At 47.1% G+C, this 23188-nt stretch overlaps 1 protein-coding gene, 1 non-coding gene and 1 pseudogene across 3 annotated transcripts in view; 1 reads left to right on the top strand and 2 right to left on the bottom strand.

The window, feature by feature from the left end:
• The window catches only part of LOC123840833 (tRNA N(3)-methylcytidine methyltransferase METTL2A), a 32653-nt gene extending 9465 nt beyond the window's left edge, over positions 1 to 23188 (bottom strand). Inside the window, exons 1-9 of one of the 2 annotated variants that reach the window (XM_045870585.3) lie at positions 23025 to 23187; positions 22727 to 22818; positions 20712 to 21070; positions 18695 to 18744; positions 18345 to 18405; positions 16043 to 16182; positions 13791 to 13897; positions 12099 to 12164; positions 10331 to 11299 (exon numbers count right to left, since the gene is read on the bottom strand). In XM_045870585.3, the coding sequence (XP_045726541.1) occupies positions 11145 to 11299; positions 12099 to 12164; positions 13791 to 13897; positions 16043 to 16182; positions 18345 to 18405; positions 18695 to 18744; positions 20712 to 21070; positions 22727 to 22818; positions 23025 to 23134 (1140 nt within the window). In that variant the 5' untranslated portion in view covers positions 23135 to 23187 and the 3' untranslated portion in view covers positions 10331 to 11144. Of the gene's footprint in view, positions 1 to 795; positions 899 to 10330; positions 11300 to 12098; positions 12165 to 13790; positions 13898 to 16042; positions 16183 to 18344; positions 18406 to 18694; positions 18745 to 20711; positions 21071 to 22726; positions 22819 to 23024 lie in introns of those variants that run through there. The other variant, XM_064583939.1, reaches the window with a different exon arrangement.
• LOC135363385 (small nucleolar RNA SNORA67) lies at positions 8812 to 8956 on the top strand. Its single transcript, XR_010409062.1, has one exon. It is a non-coding gene; the product is annotated as a small nucleolar RNA SNORA67 (small nucleolar RNA).
• Positions 18754 to 20852, bottom strand: LOC135363383 (ATP synthase F(0) complex subunit C2, mitochondrial-like; annotated as a pseudogene).

Raw genomic sequence — 23188 nt, 5'->3', positions numbered from 1 at the left:
AGGCTCCCACAATCTGGGAGGAACTGACTGGAAGACATTTGTAATTCCCAGGAGACGCTCCAAGACCTGTGCCATGCTCTGTCCTCCTGAACAGCCACAACCCTGTCCACTTGTGGCTCCTCCCCATAAATGGATCTTTGTGAAATTCCCTTCCTTTGATCAGACACCATCACCTCATCCCCATCCACCAGGAAAAATTTCACCCTCGGGGCACTTGGGTGGCTCAGTTGGTTAAGCAGCCGACTCTTGATCTCGGCTCAGGTCATGATCTAAGGGTCCTGGGATTGAGCCCCATGTCGGGCTCCCCACTCAGTGGGGAATCTGCTTGAGATTCTCTCTCTCCCTCTCACTGTGCCCCTCCCCCCAGCTCACACGTGCGCACACACGCGCCCTCTCTCTCTAAAATAAATAAATCTTAAGAAAAAAACAAAAAAACAACAACTTCACCCTCCAAGCTCCTGCCTGAGGGTTACCTGCTTGTGACATCCTCCCTGAGAAAAGTCCTGCTTTTCTGTGCTCTGGGAAAATGGAATTTATAGCAAGAAATGTATAAATAGAAATCATTTCTGTAGGAATAAATGCAAAAGGCTAGATTTTGTTCCTTGATGCCCTGGGTGCTGCCACACCAAACCCCTCACCCACAGATCCCGCTCCCAGTTAGGACCCGCCCCCCGCATGTGCATATATAAATGCTAAATACTTCACACAACGCTCCTGTCTACAGATAATGTTTCCCTGAGGCAGTGTGAGTTGGACAGAGAGGCAAGGCGGAGGGAGAGGCTCACCCACACTTACGTCTACCAACTCGGCCCCTGCATCTGGGAGGCTGAAGCCAGCAGCATCCCACCGGGACTCACATGGGTCCTGAGCATTTCTGCATTCACGGGTCCTTTCCTCCCTTCAAAAAAAATACATTTAACTGTATCACACATACATGTTGATACAAAAACAAACATAAGGCTGCCTTCATGATCATATATTCATTAGTGTTATATTCATTCTTTATTTTCTGGTTTTAAAATAAGTGATAATGAAGGGGCGCAGTTGGTTAAGTGTCCAACTCTTGGTTCAGCTCAGGTCAGGATCTCAGGGTCGTGAGATCAAGCCCCACAATGGGCTCTGCGCTCAACGCAGAGTCTGAGATATCCTCTCCCACTGGCCCCCACCCCGCTGTGTGTGCACGCACGCACACTCTCTCTCTTTCCGCTCTCTCAAATAAATAAATAAATCTTTAAAAAAAAAAATGAAAACATTTCCCAGGGCTCCTGAAGTACCACGGGCCTGAGGCACTGTGCCCTAGAGAATGTGCTCTGTACCTAATGGGGAAGCTGACCTTGACTAAGGGGAAATACCTGAAATTTGTTGAAAGCCCGGAGGTCTTACCTCCTCTTCTTCACAGCTCTTTGGGACCTTAGAGAAGAAACGTAGATTAGTGCTCTCTGCTACAATCTCATATACACTCACACAATAACACATGTTTATTCTCTCCAGGCCAAGGGATAAACCATTGATATAACTGCTAAATACACAACATATAATGATGTGTATCTTACACAAAGGAGTTTTATAAATACAGAACAGCCCACTGCAGTTGGCATTCAACGCCGTTCTCTGTGAGTTAGGCTTGTGTTATGGGGGCCACTAAGGCTGCCAGATTATGTGTATTCTCTGACTTCTATCCAAATTACTGTTGAGGAAACTGAGAATTAGAGGAATCCAGGAACTGGGCCAAGATGGCACAGAGAACAGTCGAAAGGGTGACTCCAGGATTTCAACCTCAGTGTGTGCTCTTATGAGTTGTTCTGGACAGTTTGAGTTTGAGGTGCCCAAAGGCCTTCCACTGGAAAGAGAGGTCTAGGAGGTATTTAGATAAACTAGCTCAAGGCTCAAGTGAGAGCCTTAACTCATGACACAGATTAGGGAATTATCCAAGTATTGGTGGCCTTTGGCAGTTCAAAGTGGATCATCTTGTTCACTGTGTTGGTTTCTCTGTGTCACCGGGCCAGTCAGCCAGTTTCCCTAGTCCTGTTTCTGCACTTTTTTTTTTTTTTTTTACGATTTATTTATTTATTTTTAGAGAGAGAGAGCACGCATGCATGGGGGGAGGAGCAGAGGGAAAGGGAAAGGGAGAGAAATCTCAGGCAGACTCCCTGCTGAGCAGGGAGCCTGACGTGGGGCTCCATCTCAGGACCCTGAGATCATGACCTGAGCAGCAACCAAGAGCTGGATGCTTAACCGACTGAGCCACCCAGGAGCCCCTGTTTCTGCACCTTTAAACCATCCTGACTGGTCCTCCTCTTGGGAGCTGGGCAGCCTTGCTCCTTTGGTGGCTCTTACTCCCTAATCTTTTGCAGGGATGGCTGGTTTCTGAGAAAAGTTTAGGGGGCACCTTCCATTCACAGGCTCAGGGCTTCCATCTCCAGACCCACTACTCCTCAGTGGATGAGATGACAGAATTTGACTTTCTTCACTTCGGTGTCTGACATGCTCTAGGGACCCAGTTCCTGGGTGACATTCTATGTACTCATCCACCTGAGAAATAGTTACTGAGCACCTACTATGTACCAGACATCATTGTAGGTACTGAGGATACAATTGTGATCAAAGTAGACAAAATCCCTGACCCCCAAGAGCTCATATCATAGTATAGAGGCAGGAGGCAGATAATAAAACATTAAGAACAATGCTGTATGTCATGAGGAAGATAAGGCCGCATGATGTGGTATGATGGGGACGGGGAGGGAGGCAGGGAGAGGGCTCTAGGGGGTGGTGGTGACACTGGTCAAGGGCATCAGCAGAGAAGGACTCTCATAAGTCAGGGGACATCCAAGTTGAAACCTGGATGAGGAGAAGCCACAAGTCATGGGAAGGTGGGGTACATGCAGGGCGCTGAGGTCAGGAGCAGCAAGTCCTGCGGGGTCTGGGCATGGCCTGTCTGGAAAGCCCGCCTGCCAGGAGAATGGAGAAGGGGCTTGGAAAGACAGGAAGAGCCGAGGGTGGGCAAGGGGTACTGCCCTGGGCAAGAAGGCCCCACCCAGGGCAGCCAAGGATCAGCTGACTGGTGGGAAGGGAAGAGTAAGTCAAGCGAACACCACTCCTGGGGCGCCTGGGTGGCTCAGTCGTCAATCTCTGCCTTCGGCTCAGGTCATGATCCCAGGGTCCTGGGATTGAACCCTGCATCGGGCTCCCTGCTCAGCGGGAAGCCTGCCTCTCCCTCTCCCTCTCCCCCTGCTTGTGTTCCCTCTCTTGCTGTGTCTCCCCGTCAAATAAATAAATAAAATCTTAAAAAAAATTCTTAAAAAAAAATTTTAAGGGCGCCTGGGTGGCTCAGTCGTTAAGCGTCTGCCTTCGGCTCAGGTCATGATCCCTGGGTCCTGGGATCGAGCCCCGCATCGGGCTCCCTGCTCCGCGGGAAGCCTGCTTCTCGCTCTCCCACTCCCCCTGCTTGTGTTCCTGCTCTCGCTATCTCTCTCTGTCAAATAAATAAATAAAATCTTTAAAAAAAAATTTTTTTTTTAATCTAAAAAACAAGAGAACACCACTCTTTCCTAAGGAAGGAGAAAGAGGGAGGAAGAAGGAGCAAGAAGGAAGCAGCCGCGAGATGGTCCACAATTTCCCTGGCCCTTTGTGAAAACGTACCAAGAATTCCCAGATGGCAGCAGCACGAGCATCGAGCCTCGCTGGGCCCCTCTGAGTGCCTGGCGGAGCCACAGAACAGGACGCGTCCCTGACGCCGCCCCGGGCCGCGAGGAGCCCCTCCCGGGAAGACGAGGCGCAGGTCCTCCCTGCACTGCAGGGGGCTCACAGACGGGACTCGAGCACAGTGCCAAGGTGGTGGATTACATTTTTCTCTTTGGATGAAAATGTTGCAAATTGTACAATGTTGCCAAACCAACACAATTCATGGAGCTGATTTCGGGGACTCTCTACTTGTTCGACACTTCTGAGAGTTGCGGTGTTTTCTTTTTTCTTGGGAAGGCTGGGGTGGCTGGTGGGTGGAGGTGGGGCCAGTGCCCTTTCTCCTCCCTCCACCCCCGCATGGCAGGCCGCAGGGCTGACCTCCGAGCAGGTGTAGCATTTTCCAGACAGGCCCAGTTGGTTGGAGCCAAGAATGTTTAAGCCCATGCATTATGTCAAATACCATTTATATCAAAATACCCCTCCTTAATCTTAGGCTAATTACCTTACGATTAACACTAGTCGTCTGACCTCGGTAAACCATGTATCCCCCCTGAACATCAGAGTTCCTCATCTGTAAAATGGAGATCATTTCATATTTCACAGGGGTGCTGTGAGGATTAAATTATATGAAACGCTTTTTAAAGAGTATTAAGGTCTAAACAGATGCCAGTGAATGTTCCCGCAGATGTGCTCAGCAGCAGCTTCATCGGGGCAGATGGAGGACTTTGGTTCAGCCGCGGCTTGACAGAAACGTTGGGGCCACCTGACTCCCAGGCTCTAGTGTATTCTTAACTATCAACTTCTGATCTTCAGTTTCTCAAGTAGCTTCCTTTCCTGGGGGGGAGTCCCCTCGCCTTTCAGTTATGTTTGAGATGACAGATCAATAATCCTGGCTTATGTGCCACATTCTTGTGAGTTGGGCTGGCTTCGTAATTTTAATTGTCCCTAGATGAACCGAGAAGAATCCAGACCTTGGACCCGAGGGTCAGTAGGGGACAGGTCATCATTCTTACTCATTTTCTTAGTACATAGTGCACTTGAGTAACACTCTCATTAAAATGTGCTTAAAGGCAGATGCATTTATGACAAGAGTGGGCAATGCAACGCTCCCGATGCTGTGGGGTGGAGAATGTGGGAGTCTTCCACAATCCTCCTGCCTGTGCGGGGGCTGTTCCTTCTGCCTAGAAGGCTCTTCGCTCAGACACGCAGGAGGGAAGTCACCTCCTCCAGGAGACCCCATCTCAGAGGGCTCTTTCCTCCGCTCCTGCCTCTCCCTGTTTACCCGGCTCAATTCTTCCTGGCACATGCCCACCTGATTCATGTCCTATGGGCTTCTTTGGAATCTCTGCCACCAAATGTGAGCTCCAGGAGAGCTGTGACTGTTTGCTGTGGTGTTTCTAGGCTTAGGATTCACAGCCTTGGGCAGCAACGGGATCCAGCTAGCACTTACAAGGTTCTTTTGTTTTCACTGTATTTATTTATTTAAAAGATTTACTTTTTAGAGAGAGATAGAGAAAGCAAGGGGTGGGGAGAGGCAGAGGGAGAGGGGGAGAGAATCCAAGCAGACTCTGCACCAAGTGTGGAGCCCAACATGGGGCTTGATCTCACGACCCTGAGGTCAAGACCTGAGCCAAAACCAAGAGTCGGATGCTTAACCCACTGTGCCATCCAGGTGCCCCTCACTGTATTTATTTTTAAAATATCTTCTGTTGGTGCCTCTGGATGGCTCAGTGATTTAAGTGGCTTACTTAAATTTAAGAATGTAAGTTATTTTATTTTTATTATTATTTTGTGGGGGAGGGGCAGAAGGAGAGAGAGAGAGAGAGAATCTTAAGCAGGCTCCACGCCCAGCTGGACTTTTAACACACTGAGCCACACAGGTGCCCCAGGATATTTTAAGTTTTAAGGGAGAAATCCAAACTCAGAGAAAGGAAGGTGGGGAATGAAGGACTGAATGCAATTTGGGGCTCACCTCAGGGTGAAGATGCCATGTTTGAGCCTTCGTCGAGGCTACTGGCCTCCACGTCTCGGAGACTCCCCCTGCCCCCCCAGCATGGGATCTGACTGTGGCTATTTGCTCGGTGACTTGATCATACACTATGTTCCACTGACTACATGGGAGACAGCGTCCAATCTTGGACCGAGAAATTCCCCGAAATAATGTGAGGTGGCGGCGCTGCACCATTTTAGTGTTTTTACCTGTGAAACTCACTGCCAGCACTTCTCCAAACCAACCTGCACGCCAAATTAAGAAGCATATAAAAAGGCTTGTAACGCATCGATGCAGCCGGGCTCTGAAAATAGCAGCCCAAACCACAAACCAGAGAACAGACCTTTGTGAACAGAGTGAAAGAAGCTGTTTGTCCTGGGCTCATCTTTTAAGGCACGGATACAACTCCCCACGATTACTGAAGTAACATCTTTTTTTTTTTTTTAAAGATTTTATTTATTTTTATTTGACACAGAGAGAGAGATAGTGAGAGAGAGAGAGCACAAGCAGGGGGAGCGGCAGGCAGAGGCAGAGGGAGAAGCAGGCTGCCCGCTGAGCAAGGAGCCCGATGCGGGGCTCGATCCCAGGACCCTGGGATCATGACCTGAGCCGAAGGCAGGCGCTTAACGACTGAGCCACCCAGGCGCCCCTGAAGTAACATCTTGAGGCAAAGATAAGAATCAATTGGGAGGAAAGTAGAATTCTTTTTTTTTTTTTTAAAGATTTTATTTATTTACTTGAGAGAGAGAGAATGAGAGACAGAGAGCATGAGAGGGAGGAGGGTCAGAGGGAGAAGCAGACCCCCCGCCGAGTAGGGAGCCCGATGCGGGACTCGATCCCAGGACCCCAGGAACACGACCCGAGCCGAAGGTAGTCGCTTAATCAACTGAGCCACCCAGGCGCCCCGAAAGTAGAATTCTTAATACATTAGCTTTTCCTTTTCCTATTAAGTTTGCAAGGCCCTAATTTGCCAGCTGGAGCCCAAGAGTGAACTGACATGGAGGCAGGTCATGGAGCCAATGAAAAGCAAAGGTTTGACAGCATTAGCAGAGGCCAGGCTCAGGATGAAGCATACAGACCAGGAGACGAATCTCAGACAATGAATGGGTTCGCAGTGCAAGAGCCCACGCTCTCCACGTGTGACACCCTGACCCTGGGCACCACCTTCCCCAACACGGCTTTACCCCAGTGGTTCCAGTGCCCCGGTCTCAAATTAAACTGTTACTCATTTTTCAAACACCATCGAATTTCTCTCCTCAGCCGAATTACGACTACTTAGGCAGAGCAGTCGGTTTCGGAAACTTCTCCATTAGACCTGAATCTAAACCACGTAACTTCCTGAGCAGCTTCACACGTGGAGCTACCTTCCCAGCCAACGCAGCACTTTTCTTGCACCAAGAATGTCAAGAGATCAGACCTGAAAATACAAAGTACAAACTGGTGGTTGCCAGAGAGGAAGGACAAAATGGGTGAAGGGGACTGGGAGCTACAGGCTTCCAGCGATGGAATGAAGAAGTCACAGGGATGAAAGGCACCGCACTGGGAATATAGTCCATGGGACTAGAACAGTGTGTCGTGACCAGCGTAGCTCTGCATGCAGGGAACATAGCGTAACGCAGAGCTGTTGAATCATTACGCTGTACATCTGGAATTAACGTAACGTTGTGTGTTGACTCTATTTCAAAAAAAAAGAAAAAAAAAAAAAACAAAACCAAAAACGAATACCAAGAGATACTGTTAGGAGTCAGACCCATAGTCCAGACAGTCTGTTTCTGAGTCGCACCAAAGTCCTACTTTCATCTACCCTGACCATGTTTAATTGGCCTCTGACCATTATTAGTGATTCCAAGGCTAAAAAATCATGCCAAGTCCCTTATGGAGTTTAAGGTAGCTTGACAGATTAAAAAGTCAGAGAGCAAGAGAAGAGAGTATAGCAGATGACAGAGAAGATCAAGGAGAGCAGCAGGAGGGAAGAGGCTCATTTCTTACACTTAAAGCCCAAAGCTCAAGCCAGGTGGCCCGAAGATGGAGTAAAATCTCTTCCTGGGGCGCCTGGGTGGCTCAGTTGGTTAAGCGACTGCCTTCGGCTCAGGTCGTGATCCTGGAGTCCCGGGATCGAGTCCCGCATCGGGCTCCCTGCTCGGCGGGGGGTCTGCTTCTCCCTCTGACCCTCTTCCCTCTTGTGCTGTCTCTCACTCACTCTCTCAAATAAATAAAATCTTAAAAAAAAAAAACAACAACAAAAACCCTCTTCCTGTTACTTTGAAATGCCTCAGAGATGCCAAAGGAACGTCTTTAGTGGATCATTTAATAGATCTTTTCTTCCTTCCAAAAGATACAGGAAATACCATTTCAGTGACTCAATCTTTTACAGTCTTAGGTAGATTCCGTGTAATGGAAGAGATGGGGAGCTGGCTCCCTCCCATCCTTTACAACTCACTAATGAAGCTCAGCAAGGTGGCTGTTAGTGCAAGAGTGGAAGGGTGGTGTGTGTGGGGGGGTGTTGGACCCACGGCAGGGTGAGGAGGTGTCTGTGCGAGGCAGGGAGCTGTGGCGATAGTAACTTGGAGTGGGGCGTCAGAGCCTGAGAGGTGAGGCGGCCCTCCATGTGTGAGTGGTGACAAAAGGAGGAATGTTATATATGAGGGCATTGGCCCAACGTATTGAGGGTCATGGGAGTTTGGGATCGTTGGAAGAAGAATCTACAAGTACAGAGAATAACAACTAGAAGAAATCTTGTGCTGCGATGCACTGAAGGCATTAATCTGAACGGATGGTTTTCAATATACATGTTTAAGTATAAAAATATAGATGCAAATATGCGTGTGTGTACATATGTGCAAATATCCCTGAGCTCCGTCCACTGAGGGGGGTTGGGAACAGGAACACCCCAAAAGCAATGAGCACACTTAGCTTGGTTTCTAAACACCTTTCTGCATTAAAAGAAACCAGAACTCCTTGGGGGAAATTCAAACTGGGGTAGAGAAATGGGAAGATGAGCCTGGAACTTGTGCTTGAAGTGCTCAAAGAACATCGGGGAGTCACAAGGTCACAGAAGCTCTGAAGGGGCCCCCACTGGCCAAATCTGGGGTAACATGAGTACCAAAAGAATGAGAGTATATATAATGATCATTTAATAAAACAGAAATGAGTCCCTATTAAGAAAAGGAACAGAAAAAAGAAAGCTTTCGTAGTAGCAACTTGGAATAAAATCTGGCATGCCTGAGGTTGCTGGGGGAGAGGGGATGTCTGTTTTCCTTTGTCTTCCTTTGGCTGCCTACACGCACTTCCATCCCTTCTGCATAGACTCTGTCCCCTCCCCTGACCTAGGCCAGAGACACTGATGTGCAGCAGGTTATTTTAGTCAGTTATGACCTTCCCACCAACAGGGAACACTATATCCACAGAATCGGTCGTGGGGGATGATTTGGCCATAAGGGTGTGGCTATTAACATGATGACAGAAGCCAAGAGGATTCTTTGAGACATCAAGACCTTCTACAACACCCCATTGAGGAGACACCCCTCGATGTCGCTAACCTCATCTGCGGGGCTGTCCTGCTACCTAGCGAGACCCCGGGTTGGAAGGGAGCCAAGGGATGGACATCTTGTCATTTTTTTTTTCTTGAATAAATGTCACTTTTTGAGGCAAAAAAAACGAAAAAACAAAAAGCAAGCTTTCCTTTAAAAATGCCAACCAATAAATGTAGAAAGAATGGCAGGATTAGGAGACACAGGCTACCATCATAGTAATTCAGCCAAGAAACTGCAACACAGATGCCAAACTAGTTTGATGAGGAATGGGTTATTTACCCGATTTCAAAGCACAACCCCACAAGATGCTTATTAGTAACTTTTCAGTGGAGAAACCCAGCAGATACCATCTCCATTAAGTCATCAAGGTTAACATCACCACTAATAGGGTGACTCAAAAATCATGTTATCCCGACAGGATGGGAAGAGCACAGCATCACTTGATACTCCTGCCAGAAATGTGTAACCTGGAATCCAACCATGAGAAAGTATCAACAAACCCAAATTGAGGGACAGTCTGCAAAACAGCCTGTAATCTTCAAATGTCAAGGTCATTAAAACAAACCTGGATTGTTCCAGACTACAGGAGATGGAGACAGGACTACTAAGTGCAACTTTTTTCTGCTGATAGAAGATTATTATTGGGGTCACTGGGAAAATTTGGTTATCTGTGGATGGTAGTGTTTTCAGGTTAATTTTTATTTCTGATGGATTTATTTGGTGATCTAGAACAGCTTCAGTTATAGAATTATGCATTAAAATATGCAGGAGTGTTGGGACATCACTTTGCAACCTATTCTTAAAAAGTATTCAGAAAAAAATGGACTATTCTTGCAATATTCTTGGTAATTGGTACTTTCCTTTAAATTTGAAATTATTAGGGGCACCTGGGCAGCTCAGTCAGTTAAGCATCGGACTTGATTTCGGCTCGGATCATGATCTCAGGGTTTTAAGATCCAGCCCCACGTTGGGCTCTGAGCTCAGCAGGGAGTCTGCTTGAGATTCTCTCTCCCTCTGCCCCTCCCCCAGCCCCCTCACCCCTGTTCTCTCTCTCAATTCTTAAAGTTCTCTCAATTTCTTTTGTGTCAAACATTTAAGGGTACAATAAAAAAAGAAAATGAAACGATTTTGCTAAAAGTCAAGATCCTTTTAATTTTTTAGAAAGAGGTTACTTAGAGGGGAAACAGTGCTTAAAATTCCACAGAACTAAAGTTAAGTGGAGACCATGACCAAATAAATACATAACAAGGACTCGTTGTGATGCTCTTTAAAGCAGTGTTTTTGAATCAGGTAAACATCCAAAGAAAGAGGATTCTTCTTGATGTGCTTCTTGCTGAACAAAATTTGTATTCACCTTTGTATGTACCAACTGCCTAGCCTAGGTATTTGAACTCTGAAATAATTTAATGCAACTCAAACGACACTTTAACACATATAATACTTTTCTTGATTTCTTACATTCATATATAACAAATTCTTGATGCCTTTAAATTCATGATTCCCATGACCATTTCAGTTATGATAAATTACAAAATGGCAAGAAAGATCCTTTGAGATCTCAAAGAAAGAAACCAGAGGAAGGGGCGCCTAGGTGGTTCAGTTGGTTAAGCATTCAACTCTTGAACTCAGCTGAGGTCTTAATCTCAGGGTCATTGAGTTCAAGCCCGGCATTGGGCTCCATGCTGGGCATGGAGCCTACTTAAAAAAAAGAAACAAAACAAAACAAAACAAGAAACAAAACAAACTTGAGGAAAGTATGTATGAAAGGCCTTCACAAATATGAAGGACAATTATTAAAATCTTGATAAAAAGCAATCTGTCCTAGGTTCAAGGTTCAAGTCTGAATCCTTGAACTTTCCAAGATCAAGACACCATTTGCATATGTTCTTTTTTAAAAAACTCCAATGAACTCCTATCATGTCAGGAGCATCAGCATCATCTCAGCCAGCACCAGACAGAAGAGGCTTGCGATATTTGCACTGAATCCAAACCCGGTACATTGTCAGCTGTTTCCCCCGGTTCACTTGCAATCGGCGATCCACCAGGTTTTGAACCTTTTCCAGTCCAGCAGTAGTGAAAAGCATATCCAGCTCCTCTGGTTTGGAAAAGAGATGTTTATATATTTTCCGCTGAAGAAAAAACATGATCTACCACTTCCTATGTTTCATGGGGCTCCGTGAGACTGTTTTTATTTATATATTTTAAGTGGCTGGAGCCGTGCTGTTTATTTATAAGTGTGGTAACAGTTTGGTAGTGGCAAGTTCACATTTAAATGGGGGAAGCCGAACCGTCTGGGAAGGGCAGCTTGGTATCCCGAGCGAGAGCTGAAGAGTTGGCTGACGGGGAGGAATTTTCAAGAAGGGCTTCACGGACACCTTAAGATTACGTGCAAAAATCTACATAAATGTAATGTCAAAGCCACTTTTTTAGGGGAGAGATTCCTCCACTTTCACCAGAGGCTCAAAAAAGTATGTGACAGAATAAAGGACCCAGGAATGGCAGTGGGCACGTGGGCAGGGCCGGCCGCAGAGGAGAGCCATTCTGGGTTACAGCCGGAGCCAGGGAGCACGGGCCTGGCTCCGGGGCCCCTACGGGGTGACCCAGCCTTCAGGGTGACACCAGTCGTGTCCGCAAAATGGGGCAGGTCTCCTGTTTTGGACAAAGGGATTGGGAGGAAGAGCGGACCGCAGGAGGGCCATGCGGAGGGCTGAAGGCTCCTGTAAGTGGAGCCTGTCTGCAGAACAGCGAACGGGTTCCGGGCAGCTGAGCGCAGGGTGGCAAAGGCCCCCACAGGTGGGAGGGCCCAACAGTCTTACTTCTGAGAGTACACGGAGCAACGTCTGAGCTGGTGTTTGGGGGCCTACTGGCGTACACAAAGATGAGCGTTTTCATACCTTGTGTGAAGAAGTAAACTCTAGTACCGTCACCTCTCACGTAGAAATTTTCAGACAGACACTGACCTGTGGAGCGATGTGATAAAAATGAGAGAAACTTTAAAGTACTTCTTTGAATTTCACTGCCAATCAAATGTGCATTGTGATACCGATTTCTTGGGCAGAGAACAGAAGCCTTTCTTGGCTACTCTGGGCACCTTGCAGGAATTGGCAGTTTCGCTGCTATGAAGGAGTGGTGCTTTGGAGCGAGCAGCCCCGGGGGCGCCATCAACCGCAGTGTTTGATCACACGGGCGATCCTCAGTCTTCTGTTCTAGAGCTGTTTCCTGTTGCAAACAGTGTTTCCCTCCTCCCTCATTCAATAAATACCACATACTCTTTGTAAAACAAAAATAAATAAACAAAAGACAGGGACTTTAGCTATGCTGAAGGGAAGAAAACTTGAGCCACTGGGACCACTTCCCACGTCTCTCCATGCATCCACACACACTCACAAATACAACCCGCGTGCTGTTTTTATCATGGACGCTCTCCCCTCAGCTGCCAAGCCCTCTGACCTAATGTCAATTTACTAACCTGGTAGGTGATTCTGCACCTTTGGAATGTCAATATAATCTTACTTGCTTTACTTTGCTTATTTCTCCCCAGCCACTCTCGTATGTGCGATCAAGTTTAAAACAGTCACCTGCACACTGCTTTTCTCATCTGGGAATGCAGAATGGAAACCCCGCCAGGACTGCCAGTGTGGGGCCCACCTCATGCGGCAGGCACAATGCTCCCCTCTCCAGAGGCATTCACTTTGTTTCGAAGATTTTGCCTACATACACATTACATGCTAGTTCTTGAGTGATTCCCCAAAGGACTGTTAGACTGAGTAGATAACACCAGTGCGCTTAAAAAATAACACAAAAACCCCCAAACAACCCAAACACCATTAACAGGTTGTTATTTCTACGGAGAAGTGTATCTCCTTTTTTGAAATGGCCAGTGGTAGGTTTAAGAAGTGGTTATCTCACTCTAAGATTTGTTACCTTCAAGTTTGGTTTTGGCCATTTGGATTTGCCCTTCTGTCAATCAACTCTAAAATTTTCCTTCCCTTTTTTTGGGTGGGTTGCTGATCTCCTTATCAATTTACCAACAGGCCCTTGAAGAGCAGAGATAATAATTGAGTCTTTATCTGTTCTAGGCACCGAAATTATTTGTCTTTCAAATTTTTCATGGCATCTTTTGCCATGCCACATTTAAAATTACTTATGTAATCAAATCTTTTTCCAAAGGTAGCTATTTTTTTTTTTTAAGATTTTATTTATTTATTTGACAGAGAGAGACACAGCGAGAGAGGGAACACAAGCAGGGGGAGTGGGAGAGGAAGAAGCAGGCCTCCCGCCGAGCAGGGAGCCCGATGTGGGGCTCGATCCCAGGACCCTGGGATCATGACCTGAGCCGAAGGCAGACGCTTAACGACTGAGCCACCCAGGAGCCCCACCAAGGTAGCTATTCTGAAGGTAGCTGTCTTGGTTAAAAGATCTCCCAAATACCTAGATTATACAAATCTTCAAAAACATACCACCCTTGTCATGTATTAAGTAGTTTTATATATGGAGCTACAATTCTAGAGTTTCTATTCGATTTCACTGACTTCTAGGTCTATTCTGATGGCAAAACTGTTGCTTTGGTAATAGTAGCAAAATACCTTTTTTAAACCGAAGTTGAGCCATGTCATAGCGGCCATAATCTCGCAGAAGCATCATCCCTCCGGGCTTTAGAAGCCTGCTCAGCCTGTTGATGGCCTTCTGCATCCTGCGGGGCAACACAGAATGAAGATCAGGTCTCCTTAAGGACAGGATTCCTTTTCCTTGTAGCACGCCTGGAAAAGCCAGTGGACTTCCTAACCTTGACAAACGAACCCCGACATCTCAGCTCCTCTGCTCTTGCTTCAGTGAGAACGGGAGCACATACCCAAGCTTCTCAGGTGCTTCTGCTGTCTGCTCGTGACCGTGGCTTTGACCCACTCCCTCCACCAGGAGGAGGCCTGAGGATAATCCGCTTCTGCCGGAGGGCTCCACTTAAATACTCTGCGTCTGGCTTACTTCCTACTCCTCCTGGGATGGCCTCATGGGGAAGCCACCCGTCCTGTGCTTCTGGGGCTCTGGGAGCACAGCCCTGAAAACCTGCGGTGAGGACTACTAGTTAGCTGACTCATCCGCCTGCCCCCAGGCCTGAGAGCTCTAAAGGCAGAGACTGTACCTTTCCATTTGTTAAATGAAGACGAAACCTCAAGCACTTACAGTTTACATGGTGAGTCAGAATGCAAATGGGTGCCCCTGGCAGAGCGCTTTACCTTCTGACTGCACTTCCCACACGCAGGCTTAGTGCCGGTTTCGCCTGTACTAACCTTGGAAGTATCAATGCTACAAAGTCTACTTGAACACTGAATAGAGAGTTTTTAATTTAATTTAATTTAATTAATTTATTTATTTTTAAGGTTTTATTTATTTATTTGACAGAGAGAGACACAGCGAGAGAGGGAACACAAGCAGGGGGAGTGGGAGAGGGAGAAGCAGGCTTCCCGCGGAGCAGGGAACGTGATGCGGGGCTCGATCCCAGGACCCTGGGATCATGACCTGAGCCAAAGGCAGATGCTTAACGACTGAGCCACCCAGGCACCCTGAGAGTTTTTAATTTTAGTGTTTTATTTCAGTCCACGTCAGTTTTTAAGTTTGTAGCATTTAAACTTTCCACTGATATTTTATCTATCAATCAAACTCTACCCCCAACGCGGGGCTTGAACTCACAACCCTGAGATCAAGAGTCACATGGTCTACTGACTGAACCAACCAGGTGCCCCGAGACTTCTGCAGTTATGAATGTTTAGAACCATGCCTGGCTTTTTGGGCTGCCTTGCACCTGCCTTTCTGCACGCTCACAATATCCCTGTCAGGTCAGATGACTCAGTGCTCTCCTCAAGGAAATGTGGGACAGAGACAATCGCTCGCTCCTCTGGGTCTCTAGCTGACGCTGCTTCCTGAGGACAGTATCTCATCAGGACAGCTGGCTGCCCACGTCTAAGAACCTTACCAGTATCTCGCAGGGTTCGGCACCTAAACCGCATTTTATGGATTTTATGGAATTCCCCTGTACTGCAGTTTTCCAAAGAACTTAAACATAAAGGAACACCCGCGTTAAGCTTCACTATAAATTCTGTTGTTAATAAGCCTGGTTTACCGAAAGCATTTAAAAAGCCCAATGAGGGGCACCTAGCTGGCTCAGTTGGGAGAGCGTGTGGCTCTTGATCTCGGGGTTGTGGGTTTGAGCCCTATGCTGGGCGTACAAATTACTTAAAAATAACATCTTAGAGATTTATTTACTTATTTTTTAAAGATTTTATTTATTTGAGAGAGAGTGTGAGCGACAGAGACAGCACAAGCAGGGGTGGGGCGGGGGAGGGGGGAGGCAGAGGGAGAAGCAGACTCCCCGCTGAGCAGGGAGCCCGATGTGGGGCTCGATCCTAGGACCCCGGGATCATGACCTGAGCCGAAGGCAGATGCTTAAAAGACTGAGCCACCCAGGTGTCCCTTAAAAATAACATCTTAAAGTAAACTAAAAAGCCCAATGAGGGGGCAGGTACTAACAGCTGGGGTTCTAAAACAGCGGGCTGCGATTATCAGCAGGGGTCCCTCCCCACACCCAGTAACGCTGCTCTCCCATCCCCCGGGGATGCTCAACCATAGCACCGAAAAGAAGAACCAACCGCTGCAGCCAACAGACAGAGGTTTAGAGGCAAAAATGTTTAGGAAAAGGGTTGAGACACTTGTATCACTTTGACAGAATGGCTTTTCCCAGCCTTTCAGATCATCCTGCTTACTTAGGGTCCAACCCTGGTATCAAGGTCCCTGACCCAAGCTTTGTTCTGTGACACTACTGGCTAGGGGACCTAAAACTTACTTGTCTGGAACAACGGCCGAAAGAACAAATATGAGGATGATGATGTCGAGGCTCTCCCCGGGCACTGGGTAACTCGTATCTTCATCACACAGATCGTGGACAAAGGCAAAGCACCGACAAGGATCGTATGCTGAATCTGTCTGCAGACAGTTGAGACACATAGGTTAGAAAACGTTCACACAGCCCGGAGGAAAGCTAATCTTGCTTTAAGTGTAACCGCTGCTCCGGCTGCTGAGGGCTATCGCTCTCATCAAGACGCACGCCTTCTTACTCAAAGCCTAAGAACGTCCAACAATTCCAGGGACAAGCCTGCAGAATCCAACTGGTATTCTTATTTATCTATTTTTTAACTTTTTTTTTTTTTTTAAAGATTTTATTCATTTATTTGAGAGAGAGAGAGTGCACGCGAGAGAGAGAGCATGAGCAGGGAAGAGGGGTAGAGGGAGAAGGAGAAGCAGACTCCCCACTGGGCAGGGACCCTGCCGTGGAACTCAAGCCTGGGACCCTGGGATCGTGACCTGAGCCAAAGGCAGACGCTTAACCCACTGAGACACCCAGGCACCCCCCAACTGGTACTTTTAAAACGGACTGTTTTGAAGGTGCCTGGCTGGCTCAGTCGGTAGAGCACGTGACTCTTGATCTCAGGGTCGGGAGTACAAGCCCCATGTTGAGGGTAGAGCTTACTTAAATTTAAAAAAAAAAAAAAAAAAATTTTTTTTTAAATAAAATGAATGTTGGGGGGGTGCCTGGGCGGCTCAGTTAGTTAAACATCTGACTCTTGATTTCAGCTCAGGTCATTATCTCAGCATTGTGAGATCGACCCTGCGTTGGGCTCCATGCCTGGCGTGGTGCCTGCTTAGGATTCTCTCTCTTCCTTTGCCCCCCCGCCCCCCACAGCCCCCCCTCACACACACACTCGCCTTCTCTTAAAAAAAAAAAAAAAAAAAAAAGGAATGTTCTTGATTCTTCTACTTTTATTCTTTACTCTAATGCATAAAGTTAGATTTGAGGACTGGAAAGTGATCAGGAAGGTAAATGACCACAAGCAAAAAGAAAAATCTCATCAGGAGAGAGAGAAAACATACTGACATTTAAAATCATGATTTAAAACAACTCCCGGGCGCCTGGGTGGCTCAGCTGGTTAAGCGACTGCCTTCGGCTCAGGTCATGATCCTGGAGTCCCGGGATCGAGTCCCACATCGGGCTCCCTGCTCGGCAGGGAGTCTGCTTCTCCCTCTGACCCCCCCTCCCCATGTGCTCTCTCTCATTCTCTCTCTCTCAAATAAATAAATAAAATCTTTAAAAAAAAACAAAACAAAAAACAACTCCCAACCCAACTATAGCATATTACACCGATCACAGAATTCTCCAGGAAAATGTATTAAATGTGGAAAATTTAACTTTATATTTTATTGTCATAAAATTAACCAAAGAAAAAAATAAATAAAATTAACTAAAGAAAAGCTCAATATTCACCTGGTCTACATCCATAAAAGTAACACTCCAGAAAGACACGAATTGCCAATTCCAGACCTCCTATGCTAGGAGCATTAGACATGACTGTAACCAACACATTTTAGGGTAATTTCTCTTTCTGTATCTCTCTTCTCCAAAAATGTGACTTTGTTCCTCATTGGCCACAGCTAATTCAAACACAGCAAGTAGATTATCAGCTGGGCCAGGTCAACCAGACTCTTTCTAGGGACTTTGGAATCAGGACAAGTCATTCTGGTGAGGTTCTGAGAATGCCTGAACAGGGTGGACATGTAAGGGGGCAAGCACGTTGGTGTCATGAGACCAACCTATTACAGAAAGCTGGTAAAGAGGAAAACAAAGGGCAAACGGCTCTGGGCTATGCGATAGGAAACCATGAGCTTGAGGGAAGTATTGTGACAGGAGGAGGAAGGAGTGGAAACGGCTCACCAGGAGCCAACTGCCCTTGGCATCTGCCACCTTTTCGGGGCTGAGTGCCTTGGCTACACTTTATGCCCTTGGGTTCTATGACCTTCTTTCACTGAATGAGTTTGTCTGGGTGTGTCTGTGACTTGTAACTCAAAGAACCCCGACTAGAAACAATCTTCTCATTTTAATCCTTAAAACCTACGTTTGGAGAGGGCAGGAGACTTGCCCAAAGTTCCACAACTGGCCAGTGACAGGTTCCACGTTCATGCTCGGTTCTTTCCTCTACTCGGGCTGTTCCAGCAAGTCTTTTACTTTCAGACCACATAAGAATAATAGAAATTTGCTAGAGACCTTTCCCCTTTAATCAGTGAAAATTACAGATAGGACCCAATGCACTTACCTGGACCAGTTCTACAGCCGTGGAAGAAAAATCACAACAGTAAACAAAAAGTCCCGGATCTCTGAAACGGGCAGAAAAAACAGTAGAACAACTAAGACTGTCAACTGAATTATGTCCGTTCTCTTTCCTGTGTAGCAAACTTAAAATACCGGAGGCCCCGTATATTGGCAGTGGAGCAGGTTTTGAAACTCACCAATTTCCCTGATGACAAAGATAACACAGAAATCGACATCTTGTCACCCATGGTTCCCAATAACCATTATTCCCAGTTTGTTGAAGTAAGTTCTGAGAAACAACACACCCCCTTCTCCTCTTTGCTATCCTATAGGTAAAGTTTACAACACACTTACCTGTTAGTTTGTAAAATCGGAAAGACTGTGTTTCCCACACCACAACCAACCTGCGGACAGAAAAGAACTTTTAGTTACACGGCTTTCAAGGAATCAATTCCCTAGAGCTAGATAAATAATCAACAATAATCTTGCTTAATTGTATTAGTAGGGAAGGTGCAGTGACCAGAGCTAAATAGTAGCCACGACATTCCCCAACCTTGACCTCAGGAAGTCTAAAAGAGGTAGCCATAAAAGACAAGAGCATTGGATTCTCGACAGCAGAAGGAAGCTGGTGTGGAAAAAAGGGCATGGATTGCTTTTACTTTTTGAGTTTTAGCAAATGGTCCTAGAGATGAAATATTTTTTTTCTCATTAATACAGTACTTATTTGTCTTCCCTCGGTCAAACCCTGAGCCAACCACTTTCCCTAGGCTGCCTGAGGAGGTACAGGAAAAGGAACATACAGGGCAGACGAGACACGGGAGAAAGACCTATGGGAGGTGGAGACAGCTCCTGCCCATGACAAAGAGAATGAGAAAGGCCACCATCAGCCCAAAGAGCCCCATGGCCCCTGAGAGAGCAGAGCCCAGAAGGGCGTAGAAGAGTTGTTGCCTCAAAGAGGGGGGGATTCCTGGCATGACCAGTGATGAGGCTCCCAAACACAGTCCCAATGCCCGCCCCAGAGCCAGCCACACCGACGGCGGCAGCCCCAGCCCCGGTGAACTTGGCTGTGTCGATATCCCTTGAAATGGGACTGGTTCGGAAGCTGCAGCTAGTAATAAGTGAGGGGAGGGGCCGTGGGGCTGCCAAGCTGCGGAGGCTCTCAGCTGTCACGTCTCGGGTGGTTTTAGCATCGCTGCAGTGATCGGCTCAACAGCTGGGAGGGGCTCCTGACCGAGCAGGGGGTGGAGACGAACTCTGCACAGGTGCACATTGTCAGGGGATGAGGGGCTGTGGCAGGAGAGCTGCTCCCGTGCAGGGAAGACAGGGCAGATGAAACAGTCTCTTACTGAACTGCACTGTATCATTATTGGAAACCTGCAGAAAAATTCATGAAAAGGGGACCATGGATTCCACTGTCCTAAACACGGTGCTGGGTGTGCTAATAACAGTGACCCTTTGGGGTTGGGCGTCTGACTCTTGGTTTCGGCTCAGGCCATGATCTTGGGGTCAAGGGATCGAGCTCTGCGTCAGGCTCTGTGCTCAGTGCAGAGTCTGCTAGAGATTACCTCCCTTTCCCTAGCCCTCTGCTCCTCCCCCTGCTCTCACATGCGCGCTCTCCCTAAAATAATAAATTAAAAACAAAATAAAAAAATCCCCAAACCCAAAAAAGACAGTGACCATTTACTAAGGGCTTGCTACATGCCAGGCACTGTTTTTAGCCATTTTACGTCGTTATCTCAATATATGTCATTCTCATAACTACCATGAGGCAGACAGAGAGGCAGAAGTCCCCTTCTGCTTGGGGAGGGGAAGGGACTAGTAACAAGGTCAGGCTGGAGGACTCAACCCCAAGGCTAATCAGCTTCCAGCCGAGTGTACAGTCACCGCTTCTCAATCTGCATTACGGTACCCACCTAGACACGTTTCTGGGGGTAGTCTTGCCTCCGCAACACCACCCAAACTAGGAAGACAAGAACTCTCCCAAGCCTGAGAAGCAGGCACCATCGCGACTGACGTCCCCCCACCCCACCCCTATCTAATGTTACAAGAGAAGTAAAAGAATTTGTCCTGTGACTTGGGACTCTTGCAGGTGGCAGGTACAGCAGATCCTACAACGTGCAGAGGCAATAGGATGTCCCCAGGTAGCACCTCAGGTGATCTCTCTTTCTTTGCCACGACCACCGGATTATCTGGTCTGAATTGAGGACATATCATTAGTTCAAAAATGGAGGTTTTCTAGGCCAACATAAGAGTCAAGTCTAGTCAGCTTCTTCACACATAATCACTTCTGCGGTCAGCCTCTCGGTGCCACCCATGTGTATAATAAAACAGCCCCGTTAACCCCACTCTCAGGACAACTGAGGGGGGTTACCTCGAGTATTCTGTAGGTGGCCGAGGATCCAGGGAACTCATCAGCACAGATTTCCAGGCGGCTGAGTTTCTGAGTTACATCTCCTTCCACAGGAGGCATCTGTGTTTTATGTCCAAGGCTATCTGAAGAACACATGTGCTGTTCTTCTATCTTTAAACCAGGTCCGTCCTCCTTGCTCCTACCTTCAGGTACTTCACTCCTCTTGTTCTCTGAGAGCCAATCATTAAAGTCATTTTGGTCCGGGCTAGGTGCCAACTCTGGGAATTCAGTGAAAAGCCAATGTCTATCCTTGAAAAACCTGTTTTCGTGGATTTTGTAGAACTCATTCCAGTATTTGTAGGCATTGACTTCATAATCAACTGTAAATATTAAAGAATTAAGAAAACTCTCAATCTCTCAATATTTTATGTGTCCCTAATGTCAAATGTCATCCTGCTTCACCAAATGTCACTTTATACTAAAAGTATCCTCAAGTAGAGCTGGAAATCTGGCAGTCCACCTACCCTACCTGAATTCCCTGTGTCTTGTCCTTCTAGGGAGGAACTTCTACCAGGGAACTTATTACCAATTCTCCACCTACATCTTCAGGTGGCTCTTAGCTAATTAGAAAATTCTAACATTAAGGAAAAAAAAAATTCTAACATTAAGCAAAAAAATCTGTCTTCTGGTCAAAAAGTCCTACTATTTCTTAGGGCCATACAGAACAATTCTTTTGTATTTAAAGGCAGTTATTTTCCCCTCTAAATCTTCTCTTTTACAAGTGAAATGTCCCAGGTTCTTCAGGCATTCCCTATGTGAACTCAATGGTTAATGACACATACAGCTCTTCTTTAAATATACTCCTCTGTCTGTGGTTCTTTATTGAATGTGGAGCAAAGAAAGAATTCAATACTACTAAAAGATCCTAAAGACGGGACAAAGGCGGGAAAGGAGAAATGCTGACAAGAGGGAAAAATGTCTTCAGATGAGAAGAGTTTTGATGAGAGAGGACAGGAGAGACTTAAGGAGGGTAGACTGTTTCCACTATAGTTTAAGGTGATCAAGGCAGTGGGCAGTACTAGACTACAGTTTTCTGCTCTTTGACAATATAGGACCTCAACTAGTGTAGTAGAAAAGAAAAAAAAAATCTAAGAAATTGGATTTTAGTTCCACCATTCCTACTACTAACTAACTGCTTACCTCTGGGTAAGGCACTTAATGTCCTGTGGTTCAAGTTTCTTTAACTGTAAAAAGAGGATATTGGACTATATGATTTTCAAAATCCCTTTCAACTCTAACTTGCTTTGATCTAGTCTCTGTCGAACTATGTAAGGTGAATACTTTGTAACTGGAATCTTCTTACTGTTAAAGTGAACTGTGGGATACTACTCTCCCAATTTCTAGTCCTACTTTCAATTGTCATCTAGCACATAGGCTCAGCTAGTCCTAGTATTGGTATCTAGAGATATTTTGCAGTAAAATCATCCACCTCTCCGGAAGAGGTCTCTTTTTCTTTGGCCAGACTTACCTACACTCCTCTTCACCCAGCTTTCCTTGGCAGAAGCCCTAAAATCCTCATAGCCATCACACAAGGAAAAGATACAAAATTCACCAGTCATTAGCTCCCCCCCCCCCAATACTTAGAATCTGATCGCTAGAATCTAGCTTCAATGACAACATTTCCTCAGCTAGGGTAATCATATAGACGAGGCACAGCATCCAAGTCGATCACGCGACCAAGCCAGTCGTATTAATATGGGTCTAGTCGACGTACTAAAAATTAATCCCTAGGAAATACATCAAGATACTGTTACTCCCTCTCAAATAAAGCCAAAACCCAAACTCCCTCTTCGCCCTAACAAGATTTTAGGGGGAAGCCCTTTTCCATCCTAACTCAGCCCCTCCCCTCCCGTGCTACCCCGGAGTTCGGGATCAGTCCAGTAACAAAGGCTCTCGGCGGTCTGGCGGCCTCTCCGGGAGAGCGCGTCTAGTAGTACGCTGGCTGCTGATACCACTGAGGGCCCACCTAGGCGCACCTTGCTTCTCCTGGCACACCCGCTGGGTACTGTTCTCCCGGACTTTCCTCTCCGCTGCCGCGGCCTGCTCTTCCGACCACTCCACATTGTCCCTGGGAAAATCAAACGGGCAGCTTAGGGGCCTCACGTCCCAGCTGCGGGCAGGCTGCGTCGCTGGCCACGCAGCGCCTCTCCCGTGGAAGGAGAGCGCCTCGAGCAGGGCAGCGCGACTCGTGGCCGGCGGTCAGGGCTTCTCAGAGCGCACGGGGCTGCGGGACAGAGGACAAGCCGGAGGCCGGACGAAGGGTAGGGCAGTTACCAGGCATTATGGTGGAAGACGCGCGCCGGATCGTTCAGGAACCTGCTTCCAAACTGCTGCCTCTTCGCGCCGACCACAGCCGGAGCGCGCTCAGGATAGGGGCCGGCCATGACACCGGAGCCGGATATGCCTACTTTTCCGACACGCGAAAACTTCCTGTGGGG

Source organism: Mirounga angustirostris, unplaced genomic scaffold (assembly GCF_029215605.1).
Source record: "Mirounga angustirostris isolate CCGP_5_RB_7025 unplaced genomic scaffold, mMirAng1.0.hap1 SCAF_156, whole genome shotgun sequence".
Taxonomy (NCBI): domain Eukaryota; kingdom Metazoa; phylum Chordata; class Mammalia; order Carnivora; family Phocidae; genus Mirounga; species Mirounga angustirostris.
The sequence above is the reverse complement of the archived record's forward strand: the minus strand, read 5'-3'. Positions and strand labels throughout refer to the sequence as shown.